This window comes from Eriocheir sinensis, unplaced genomic scaffold, assembly GCF_024679095.1.
Source record: "Eriocheir sinensis breed Jianghai 21 unplaced genomic scaffold, ASM2467909v1 Scaffold640, whole genome shotgun sequence".
NCBI lineage: Eukaryota > Metazoa > Arthropoda > Malacostraca > Decapoda > Varunidae > Eriocheir > Eriocheir sinensis.
The window spans coordinates 52,501-65,000 of NW_026111988.1; the positions used below are offsets into that span (position 1 = coordinate 52,501).

The window sequence follows — 12,500 nt, forward strand, 5'->3', positions numbered from 1 at the left end:
TTTCTCTCCTATGTGATCTATGTTAAAATTTGGACCTGTTTTTTGTGACAATCTATATATCCTCCCCTTGTATCTATGTAAAAGTGTCTATATACCAGGGAGAGAGAGAGAGAGAGAATTAGACACATTGATTAGCCCTGTCTTGGTGTGTCTCTCTCTCTCTCTCTCTCTCTCTCTCTCTCTCTCTCTCTCTCTCTCTCTCTCTCTCTCTCTCTCTCTCTCTCTCTCTCTCTCTCTCTCTCTCTCTCTCTCTCTCTCTCTCTCTCTCTCTCTCTCTCTCTCTCTCTCTCTCTCTCTCTACCTAGTCTGGACCATGGGGTCTGTGTGGTCTGATTTTCTATGTAAATCTCTCTCTACTACTAGTAATTCATATATATTTACTTCTGTTTTCGTATCAACACTAAATTCGCCGCAAACGCTTATGTTAGTGGGTGGTGGGAGGAAAAGCTACCTAAATTTAGGGAATTTCTCTAGATCTAGGGAGTTTTTATCCCCCCCTCCCCCACACACAAAAAATACGCGAATGCAACAGATTTCGTGTCCCCCACCCGAAACCCCGCATTCCCACCAGGTCCCCAGGCTTGTATGGGGGGGAGGGGGGGGTATGGGCAAACACTAGAATTTTACCAAACTTATTTCGTAATTCTAAAATTGAAACAGAATTAAAACTACTGTCATAATTCTAAAAAGTAAAATAAAACAAAAGTAATCATTCATGTAAAATGCATGGAATCAAAATTAGTATCAGCTTACTGGTCCACTTAAATACGAGCGAGCCTTGAGAAGCTGTAATGAGGATCTCTCGCCCCTCATATACTCATCCGAATCACCCCAAAGAATGAACACAGAATAGGCTATGGTGGTCTGAGGAGTCTGCCATTATGTCAGGAATTGAGGGAATAGAATGTGTCCCCTCACTAACAAAACCTACATTCAAGCTTCATTACATAGTCTTATTTCTAAACGGTTTCATCAATGACCATTCTACCACTTGTTCAGTCATTCCTGTACTATTGTATGGGTATTATCACGACCAGTATGTTACATGGAACAGCCTATCTGCTTATCTGCCTATCTCCCTTGAATCTCAACCCTAAATCCCTAAATTCGGAATCGCTAAGCTAGATTCGACAAATTGGAATCTGGATTAGGATTAGAATAACAATTAAGCACTTCCGGCGTCAAATGTAACTTGGGTTTGCACGGTAAATATATCTAATGTGGGCGAACTGACTTTGGGCGAACTGATCGGATACCTGTGTTTGGAAAGGCCGGATGTGTGTATGTTTGTGTGTACGTGTGTTTTGTGGTTGTGTGTATGTTTTTGTGTGTGTGTGTGTGTGTGTGTGTTTGGAAGGACCAGATGTTTGTGTGTACGTGTGTTTTTGAGTGTGTGTGTGTGTGTGTGTGTGTGTGTGTGTGTGTGTTTGGAAAGACCGGATGTGTGTGTGTTTTTGAGTGTGTGTGTGTGTGTGTGTGTGTGTGTGTGTGTGTGTGTGTGTGTGTGTTTTTGAGTGTGTGTGTGTGTGTGTGTGTGTGTGTGTGTGTGTATTTTGTGGTCATGTGTATGTTTTTGAGTGTGTGTGTGTGTGTGTGTGTGTGTGTACATGTGTGTTTTGTGGTCATGTGTATGTTTTTGAGTGTGTGTGTGTGTGTGTGTGTGTTTGGAAGGACCAGATGTTTGTGTGTATGTGTGTTATTGTGTGTGTGTGTGTGTTTGGGAGGACCGGATGTGTGTTTTGTGGTCATGTGTGTGTGTGTGTGTGTGTGTGTGTGTGTGTGAGGTTCCGTCCTGCACGCCACCCCTCCTGCTGTTGCCTCCGCCCGCCGGTCTGTGTTGAGAGAGTTGCCCAAGTGGACCTTCTCGCCCTACCCATGGGTTAAATCTCATTATTCCATGCATTTTGAGCCCCATATATATGCATCGCAAATTTACAGAAATGCTACTTCCGATTTTTAAAGAGTTAGTGTTTTTTGCGGGCTGTGGTGTTGTGCCCCGGGCGTGGGAGGGATAGCGTACGACTCACTAATTGGGCACACACTCGCCTGGTAAGGTTATATTAATTCTTGTGGGCTGTGGTGTTGTGCCCCGGGCGTGGGAGGGATAGCGTACGCCTCACTAATTGGGCACACACTCGCCTGGTAAGGTTATATTAATTCTTGTGGGCTGTGGTGTTGTGCCCCGGGCGTGGGAGGGATAGCGTACGACTCACTAATTGGGCACACACTCGCCTGGTAAGGTTATATTAATTCTTGTGGGCTGTGGTGTTGTGCCCCGGGCGTGGGAGGGATAGCGTACGACTCACTAATTGGGCACACACTCGCCTGGTAAGGTTATATTAATTCTTGTGGGCGGCAGTGGTGGACAGCCAGTGTTGCGAGAAATACCTCCTCGCTGGAAAGAGTTGCATGTACATGTGGGGGGGTTCGCAAGGGGGTCGAGGGGGCCGTTAGCTGTCAGGTCATAGAGCTCGGTTAGGCTAGTTTCAATATGCTCCCCCAGCCTACACCCTCTGTGAGCTATTTTGCGGCAGCGGCGGCGGACGATGAAATTGCAATAAGTCACTCTTTAAGAAGGGCCACATTTTAAAACACTTCTGCGCCCAAGAACACGTCATATACTAGTCTTTCATGGGAGCTCAGGGCATTTCCAGGGGTACTTTTATGACCCTGGTGGTAGTCTGAGCCTTCTCCTGTACCGTGAACCTAAAGAAGGGCCATATTTTAAAACACTTCTGTGCCCAAGAACACGTCATATACTAGTCTTTCATGGGAGCTCAGGGCATTTCCAGGGGTACTTTTATGACCCTGGTGGTAGTCTGAGCCTTCTCCTGTACCGTGAACCTAAAAGAACACTCATTAGAACTCGACGAACCTCTTTTTTGGCCTTTGGAAATTGTTGATGTGGTCGTTTTAGAATAGCAAGCTAAATGTTACTGGACAAACATCGGTATAATTCTACAGCGTCACACTTTGACAGCCATGAACGCCGCGGTGCTCTGTGAAGGGTTGAGCGCCCATACGAGACAGTGCCGTATTGGTTGCCCTTCGGAAATCGCTCCTTCCTGTGATATAGCGATGGGTAAGTATTAAGATTCACTCCGTGCTTCCGAAACAGGATACTTCGCCTCCATGTTATAGTTAGGGGACGAATTAATTAAGCGGCCCTCTTGTCAAATTACAGGCATGCAAATTAAGAAACGTGAGCTCGGAAATAATGAAAAAAATGTGAGAAAATTGAAGATTGTGAGAGAACGAGAGACAGTAGGAGAGAAAGCAAGGCAGGGTAAGATAGAGCAAAGATTCCTCTACAATCACACCCAAACGGATCGCTGCTACCCTAGACAGGAGCGGAGTTACGGTAGGTTATATGCAGACTTTTACCCGAAATGTGGGCACAGAAATAATGAAAAAAATGTGAGAAAATTGAAGATTGTGAGAGAACGAGAGACAGTAGGAGACAAAGCAAGGCAGCGTAAGATAGAGCAAAGATTCTTCTACAATCACACCCAAACGGATCGCTGCTACCCTAGACAGGAGCGGAGCTACGGCTGGTTATATGCAGACTTTGACCAGAAATTTTAGCGCGGAAAAAGTGAAAAAATGTGAGAAAATTAAAGATTGTGAGAGAACGAGAGACAGTAGAAAGAAAAGCAAGGCAGCGTAAGATAGAGCAAAGATTCCTCTACAATCACACCCAAACGGATCGCTGCTACCCTAGACAGGAGCGGAGTTACGGTAGGTTATATGCAGACTTTGACCAGAAATTTGAGCGCGGAAAAAGTGAAAAAATGTGAGAAAATTAAAGATAGTGAGAGAACGAGAGACAGTAGGAGAGAAAGCAAGGCAGGGTAAGATAGAGCAAAGATTCCTCTACAATCACACCCAAACGGATCGCTGCTACCCTAGACAGGAGCGGAGTTACGGTAGGTTATATGCAGACTTTGACCCGAAATTTGAGCGCGGAAAAAGTGAAAAAATGTGAGAAAATTAAAGATAGTGAGAGAACGAGAGACAGTAGAAAGAAAAGCAAGGCAGGGTAAGATAGAGCAAAGATTCCTCTACAATCACACCCAAACGGATCGCTGCTACCCTAGACAGGAGCGGAGTTACGGCAGGTTATATGCAGACTTTGACCAGAAATTTGAGCGCGGAAAAAGTGAAAAAATGTGAGAAAATTGAAGATTGTGAGAGAACGAGAGACAGTAGAAAGAAAAGCAAGGCAGGCTAAGATAGAGCAAAGATTCTTCTACAATCACACCCAAACGGATCGCTGCTACCCTAGACAGGAGCGGAGTTACGGTAGGTTATATGCAGACTTTGACCAGAAATTTGAGCGCGGAAAAAGTGAAAAAATGTGAGAAAATTAAAGATAGTGAGAGAACGAGAGACAGTAGAAAGAAAAGCAAGGCAGGATAAGATAGAACAAAGATTCCTCTACAATCACACCCAAACGGATCGCTGCTACCCTAGACAGGAGCGGAGTTATGGCAGGTTAGATGCAGACTTTGACCAGAAATTTGAGCGCGGAAAAAGTGAAGAAATGTGAGAAAATTAAAGATAGTGAGAGAACGAGAGACAGTAGGAGAGAAAGCAAGCCAGGGTAAGATAGAGCAAAGATTCCTCTACAATCACACCCAAACGGATCCCTGCTACCCTAGTCCGGAGCCGAGCTATGGGCCTCTAACTGACACCATCTCAATCTTTTCCAGGAGAATGATCCCAGGAAAGCCACGTTAGCGAGGGTCACCCCAACGCCTAACAATGGGTTTGCAGAGTTGGTACCACTGCAGAGAGTCAAGGTGAGTTTGAGTTTTTGCTTGATTTCTCGCTTGTGTTTTAACTTAGAAACAAACGGGAGGCACATGTGGATAGATAAATCTTTCCTCTATCCACCCACACTTGGCCAAACACCACACACCCAAACACGCCCGAGAAAAACGCGAAAATGTCACAACTTTCTGAGTCAAAAATGAAAAAAAATCTTGAAGTCGTGTTTGTTTTTGCTTAATTTCTCGCTTGCTGTTTAACTTAGAAACAAACGGGAGGTACATGTGGATGAACAAACTCTTCCTCTATCCACCCACACTAACCCAAACACCACACACCCAAACACGGCTGAGAAAAACAGGAAAATATCGGAACTTTCAGAGTAAAAAATGAAAAAAAATCTTGAAGTTGTGTTTGTTTTTGCTTAATTTCTCGCTTGCTGTTTAACTTAGAAACAAACGGGAGGTACATGTGGATGAAAAAACCCTTCCTCTATCCACCCACACTAACCCAAACACCACACACCCAAACACGCCCGAGAAAAACGGGCAAATGTCGGAACTTTCAGAGTAAAAAATGAAAAAAAAATCTTGGAGTCGTGTTTGTTTTTGCTTGATTTCTCGCTTGTTGCTTAACTTAGAAACAAACGGAAGATACGTGTGGATAGATAAATCTTTCCTCTATCCACCCACACTAAGCCAAACACCACACACCCAAACACGCCCGAGAAAAACGGGAAAACGTCGCCACTTTCACCTCCATTTCTCTTCCCCCCGAACAGGAAATCGTCGAAATTGAAGATGAGGAAGGAGGAAAAGAGGAGGAGGAGGAGGAGGAGAACAGCCACAAGAAGAAGAGGAGGAGGAAGGAAGAGGAAGAGACCATCTACTTCATATTCCAGAAAGTGAAATACATCTATAGGGGTAGTAGTAGTAATAGTAGTAGTTTTCACCCCCTGCAATACCCTATCAACTGCAACTTCAACTTCTACCTACAATCAAGAGGATACCAAGACCAAGACCAAGTTGACAAGCAGACTCGGAAATACGGACCAAATCTGTGAGTATTGTCGCGGAAGATTTTTTTTGTTCTCTCGAAAAAAGTGTTGATATTTTTTGCGATATCTCGGAAAGCGTTCAAGTTAGGATAATGAGACTTTGTGGGTATGTAGAGGGATAATATATGCATGTGTGGATAAAATTTGGTTAGGCTAGGATGAAGTTGAGTAGAGTTACGGGCAGTCAAAGTTAGGTGTAATTTTCTGATGCCATTTATAATTTTGGTCGGGAAAAGTTTTGATATTTTTTGCGATATCTCGAAAAGTGTTCAAGTTAGGATAATGAGACTTTCTGGGTATGTAGAGGGGTAATTTATGCATGTGTGGATAAAATTTGGTTAAGCTAGGATGAGTTAGAGTTGAGTTATGGATATCCAGCACACCAATACCACATGGGAAACACTCCACTATCCACCACAGAGGCAGAGAAAGACCTGGGAGTGTATGTTACCAGGCTACCAGTGAAGGCCAAATCTGTGCCCATCGCAGGGGAGAGATGTTAATGTATTTCACAACTGAGAGGCAGCGAGGGGCAATACAGGTCAAAAGAAGAAGAAGAAGAAGCTTTGTTTAGGTGTGATCAGGCTAGGATGACGTGGCGCAGAGTTATGGGGAGTTGTTGTTGTTGTTGTTGTTATTATTATTATTATTATTATTATTATTATTATTATTATTATTATTATTGTTATTTCAGGTTACAGATGGACATTCCAGAGTTTATGGAGCTTTTTAAGGAGAGAGCGACTGCACCTTTCTTTGTATTCCAAGTAAGTAATAGTAGTAGTAGTAGTAGTAGTAGTAGTAGTAGTAGTGGTAGTAGTAGTAGTTGAGAGACCACATAGTCCTTAGAATCTATATATCTCCCCTTGTATCTATGTAAAAGTGTCTATGTAACAGGCCCTTGCATCTATGTAATCCACCTCCTCTCCAATATATATCTATGTAAAAAAAATTGAGATCTGTTTTTCATGACAATCTATATATCTCCCCCTTGTATCTATGTAAAAGTGTCTATGTAACAGGCCCTTGCATCTATGTAATTCTCCTCTCCTCTCCTATGTAAATCTATGTTAAAATTTGAGACCTGTTCTTCCTCACAATCTATATATCCTCCCCTAGTATCTGTGTAAAAGTGTCTATGTAACAGGCCCTTGTATCTATGTAATCTTCATCTGTTTCTCTCCTATGTAAATCTATGTTAAAATTTGAAACCTGTTTTTCATCACAATCTATATATCCTCCCCTTGTATCTATGTAAAAGCATCTATAAAATAGGTCCTTGTATCTATGTAATCCTCCTCTGTTTCTCTCCTATGGATATCTATGTAAAAAAAATGGGACCTGTTTTTCCTGACAATCTATATATCCTCCCCTTGTATCTATGTAATCCTCCTCCTCTCCCACCTCCTCTATTAGCTATGTATATCTATGTAAAAATGTGAGACCTGTTTTCCTGACAATCTATATATCCTCCCCTTGTATCTATGTAATCCTCCTCCTCTCCTACCTCCTCTATTAGCTATGTGTATCTATGTAAAAATGTGAGACCTGTTTCACCCCACAATCTATATATCCCCCCTTCAATCTCCCCTTGTATCTATGTCAAAGCATCTATATAACAGGCCGTGTATCTATGTCCGGGCAGGTGTTCTGTGTGGGGCTGTGGTGCCTGGATGAGTACTGGTATTACTCCCTGTTCACGCTGTTCATGCTGGTGGTGTTTGAGTGTACCCTGGTCCAGCAGCAGCTCCGGAACATGGCGGAGATACGCAAGATGGGTGCCCAGCCTTACAGCATACAGGTGAGGGGGGTAATTGCTTTTACTTATTTTCCCACCTTTAATTAACCCTTTCCTTGCTAAGCGCTTGCGACGAGACTATCCCCGGGCTCGGGAACCGCAGCGGGGGAAGGGATGTCTTTTAACGCTGTATCTCAAAAACTCTTCATCACAGCCACAAAACACAAACACCATTGGAAAGAGGAGGCCAAGATCCATAAGATTTGGCACTGTAAGCCTCTCCTGGGAACATACAGGCACGTTGAGGGGTGTTTTTTGCTGTGAGTGTGACTGACGCACGCAGCGAGACTATCCCCGGGCTCGGGCACCGCAGCGGGGGAAGGGATGTCTTTTAACGCTGTATCTCAAAAACTCTTCATCACAGCCACAAAACACAAACACCATTGGAAAGAGGAGGCCAAGATCCATAAGATTTGGCACTGTAAGCCTCTCCTGCTAACGTACAGGCACGTTGAGGGGTGTGGCCTGTGAAGACGTACATGTATACGTGCGCGACGGTCAGCCGTAAGGCAACTACTGTAGATCTCTTGGTGACAGATTACGCCGTTCACACACCATAGCTGGGCGTTCGCGATAACTTATCACTATACTTTATCGCTGACAACTTATCGGCCATCCGCTACTTATACTTATATATCGGTATCTTCGTTACTTTTGTTACCAAACTAGTGATAATCGGTACCTTTTTCCGCCTCTCAGAAAACAAGCGTTGTCTCCTCCCTACACGTGACGCCCGGTGTTGTGTGAAAACCTTCGGGGTATGAAATATCTCCGCTGAAGGGATTTCAGACTTAGATCATCAACATTAAAACACTAAGTAATGTTTTATGTTACTCAAAATTCAATATATCAAAGAGAAAAATCATTTAACTTTGCCCAAAAATGGTTATTCACTGCCTCAAATTTGCTATTCCATATTGGTTTGTGAGCATGCCATGGTGTTGAAGGTGTTGTGTTATTTGGTGTCCCATCGTGCTTACAAACACTGGTCTCTCGTGAACTGTTCAGACCAGCAAGCGTAGCCCTGTACAGTCTCACAAAGCTTTTTAACAGAGTTGCTGGAAGGCTGAATCAGACATACAGTACCACCATCCTCGCTGAACGACACTCTGTACATATAAACACAACTCGTACAGAGTGTCGTTCAGCGGGCATGGTGGTACTGTATGTCTGATTCAGCCTTCCAGCAACTCTTAATTACGGCTAAAAAGCTTTGTGAGACTGTACAGGTCTGCTGGTCTGAACAGTTCACGAGAGACCAGTGTTTAGACGGCGGGGACGCCAAATAACACAACAGGTTCAGGGTTTCCAGTATTACCGTCCAGAGGTAATGAAAATTTTAATTCATCTTTGTTTTTTATTTGAAATATCAATATAGTATAGGTTGCATCTATAGTTACCGAGCTATGACCATTTGTGTTAGGGCATATCTGGTTACGTATCCGAGGCGTTCCGTGCTTCCAAATATTTTTACTTCAGAAACTTCAAAAATATCGGGGTACTGGAGGTGAATTTCCTTAACGTCTTGCTATGGTTAAGTGCGCCAATCTCTCCTCTATCACGTGTCAAAATCTCATTACGATCGCATTTACAGTTACTGAGATACGACCAATTATGTTAGGGTATATCTGAATCGCTCCCCACTTCCAAATATTTTTACTTCAGAAACTTCAAAAATATCGGGATACCGGAGGTGAATTTCCTTAACGTCTTGCTATGGATGAGTGCACCAATCCCTCCTCTACCATGTGTCAAAATCTCATTAGGGTCGCAGTTATAGTCACTGAGGTGTGACCACTTACGTCCGGGTCACTCTTCCCTAACCTAACCTAATTTTAACAGGTGTACCGATCCCGTCGCTGGAGACCCATGCCAACCACCGCCTTGCTGCCCGGGGACATCGTCAGTGTTATCCGCACCTCCAGCACCTCCAGCAGCACCAGCAGCACCAGTAGTGTCGAGCTGATGGTGCCGTGTGACCTGCTACTTCTCCGAGGGTCATGTGTCGTCGATGAAAGCATGTTGACAGGTGGGTGTTTACGATGACCCCCTTAATTACAGCATGCCTCCCTTAATTAAACCACTACTACTACTACTACTACTACTTCTACTACTACAGGGGAGAGCATACCCCAGATGAAGGAGGGCTTGGAGGGACTGGAGGAAAGGGAGAGAGAGACAATGGAGAGAAATCTCGACATCGCTACGGACAGCAAACTTCACATGCTGTACGCTGGGACCAAGATCGTTCAGCACAGTTCACCACCGAAGACCACCACAGGTTTGAGAGGTGAGTTCCTGCTACGTTTTTCCGATTTGCCGCCAAACGAGGGGGTGGATCTGGACGCGCTTGATGTCCAAACGTAGCCAGGTTCTTCCTCTTTCCAGCCACACCAAGCGCAGGACAAACAGACAAACACGCTTGCCGGAGAAGCCAAAATAAAACACACCATGAAAGCTTCTACCGAAAAAAAAATCATGAAAAGTTGTAATGTTTATCCAATTTACTCACAGACAAACACACACACTCACAAACGCCAAACACCCAAATGTAGCCAGATCCTTCCTTTTTCCATCCATATTAAGCGCAAAACAAACGGACAAACACACTCGCCGGAAAAGCCAAAATAAAACACGCACTGAAAAATTTTACCTAAAAGAAAATCACGGAAAGTTCTTACATTTTATTAATTTGCTGCCAAACGAGGGTGTAGAATTAAACGCACTTGATGCTCGAACATAGCCAGATCCTTTGTCTACACTCCTGTACTAACCCCAAAACAAACGGACAAACACGCTCGTTGCTATGACAATTTTTCTGACCTCAAAAAATAACTAGTAACAAAATTTCACCACAAAAAATTATACGATTTTTTAATTTCCTTGCAAACGGAGGTCTGTAGGTAAACGCGCTTGATGCACAAACGTAGCCAGATCCTTCGTCTACACTCCTTCACTAACCCCCAAAAAAACAGACAAACACACTCATTTCTATGCTAATATTTCTGAGCTAAAAAAGAAACTTGTACGACGAATTTCACCACAAAAGTTTATACGTTTTTCTAATTTTCTGGCAAACGACGACACGCAGACAAGCACACCAAACACCCAAACTTAGCCAGATCCTTCCTCTTTCCAGTCTCACTAAGCGTAAAACAAACGGACAAACACACTAACCATAATAAGCAAATTTGTCAAATCAGCTAAAATATCCCGACTCAAAAAATATGAAAAATAATCATGAAAAGTTGTAACGCTATTCTAATTTACTCCCAAACAAACACACACACACACAATTGGCAAACACCTGAACGTAGCCAGATCCTTCCTCTACACACCCACACCAAGCGCAAAGCAAACAGACAAACACATGTACCAGAAACGCCAAAATAAAATACACCATGAAAAATTCTACCCCCAAAAAAATCATGAAAAGTTTTAACATTTGTCTAAATTACTCCCAGACAAACGCGCACACATCCAAACACCAAACACCCAAACGTAGCCAGATCCTTCCCCTACACACCCACACCAAGCACAAAACAAACAGACAAACACACTTACCAGGAAGACCAAAATAAAACACACCTTTAAAAATTTAACCCCCAAAAAATTCATTAAAAGTTGTAACGTTTGTCTAATTTACTCCCAAACAAACGGACACACATGCAAACACCAAACACCCAAACGTAGCCAGATCCTTCCCCTACACCCCCACACCAGCCCCATTCCTCTAGCCCCAGAACTATAGGCGCTACGATTCCTTTCAGCTCCGGACAACGGCTGCGTCTGCTACGTTCTGAGGACCGGATTTGCCACGGCTCAGGGAAGGCTACTCAAAACGATCTTGTATGGGGTCAGTCGCGTCACCGCCAACAACATGGAGACGCTGGCGTTTATACTCTTCCTCCTGGTGTTTGCCGTCGCTGCCGCTGCCTATGTGTGGGTCAAAGGTGCGTGTGTGTGTGTGTGTGTGTGTGTGTGTGTGTGTGTGTGTGTGTGTGTTTCTCTCTCTCTCTCTCTCGCTCTGTGTGTTTCTGTCTCTCTCTCTCTTCTGTGTGTGTGTGTGTGTGTGTGTGTGTGTGTTTCTCTCTCTCTCTCTCGCTCTGTGTTTCTGTCTCTCTCTTCTGTGTGTGTGTGTGTGTGTGTGTGTGTGTGTGTGTTTCTCTCTCTTTCTCTCGCTCTGTGTTTCTGTCTCTCTCTTCTGTGTGTGTGTGTGTGTGTGTGTGTGTGTGTGTGTGTGTGTGTGTGTGTTTCTCTCTCTCTCTCTCTCTCTCTCTCTCTCTCTCTCTCTCTCTCTCTCTCTCTCTCTCTCTTTAGTGTGTGTGTGTGTGTGTGTGTGTGTGTCTCTCTCTCTCTCTCTCTCTCTCTCTCTCTCTCTCTCTCTCTCTCTCTCTCTCTCTCTCTCTCTCTCTCTCTCTCTCTCTCTCTCTCTCTCTGTGTGTGTGTGTGTGTGTGTGTGTGTGTTCTTGGTTGTCCCTCTGTTCCTGGCTGCCACTCTATTCTCAGCTGTCCCCTTGCTCCTGGATGTCCCTCTATTCTCAGCTGTCCCCTTGTTCCTGGCTGTCCCTCTATTCTCAGCTGTCCCCTTGTTCTCGGCTGTCCCTGTTTACGAAGGCGACAATATCCCCGTAACTTTCCCCCTCCTGGATCGAGAGTTACGGGGTTTGCCTGGTGTGTGTCCATTCGATCGTAACCTCCCCCCCCCCCTAGGTGTTGAGGACCCCGATCGCAGCCGTTACAAGCTCTTCCTGGAGTGCACGCTGATCCTGACCTCCGTGGTGCCGCCCGAGCTGCCCATAGAGCTGTCCCTGGCCGTCAACACCTCCCTGCTGGCCCTCTCCAAGCTGTACGTCTTCTGCACCGAGCCTTTCC

At 44.4% G+C, this 12,500-nt stretch overlaps 1 protein-coding gene and 1 long non-coding RNA gene across 4 annotated transcripts in view; both read left to right on the plus strand.

The window, feature by feature from the left end:
- The window catches only part of LOC126993602 (endoplasmic reticulum transmembrane helix translocase-like), a 33,060-nt gene that overhangs the window by 3,003 nt on the left and 17,557 nt on the right, over positions 1-12,500 (plus strand). For both annotated transcript variants that reach the window (XM_050852773.1, XM_050852774.1), the window contains exons 3-10: positions 4,713-4,802; positions 5,552-5,829; positions 6,522-6,594; positions 7,473-7,628; positions 9,468-9,654; positions 9,745-9,915; positions 11,396-11,578; positions 12,339-12,500. The exon at positions 12,339-12,500 is cut by the window's right edge and continues 20 nt beyond it. In XM_050852773.1, the coding sequence (XP_050708730.1) occupies positions 4,713-4,802; positions 5,552-5,829; positions 6,522-6,594; positions 7,473-7,628; positions 9,468-9,654; positions 9,745-9,915; positions 11,396-11,578; positions 12,339-12,500 (1,300 nt within the window). The remainder of the gene's footprint in view (positions 1-4,712; positions 4,803-5,551; positions 5,830-6,521; positions 6,595-7,472; positions 7,629-9,467; positions 9,655-9,744; positions 9,916-11,395; positions 11,579-12,338) is intronic.
- Positions 1,589-4,706, plus strand: LOC126993610 (uncharacterized). 2 transcript variants are annotated; one of them, XR_007748037.1, is made up of 3 exons: positions 1,589-3,365; positions 3,743-4,306; positions 4,495-4,706. It is a non-coding gene; the product is annotated as an uncharacterized LOC126993610 (long non-coding RNA). The 2 variants fall into 2 exon arrangements; XR_007748036.1 differs by lacking the exon at positions 4,495-4,706 and having other exon boundaries at positions 1,589-2,054; positions 2,334-3,365; positions 3,743-4,486.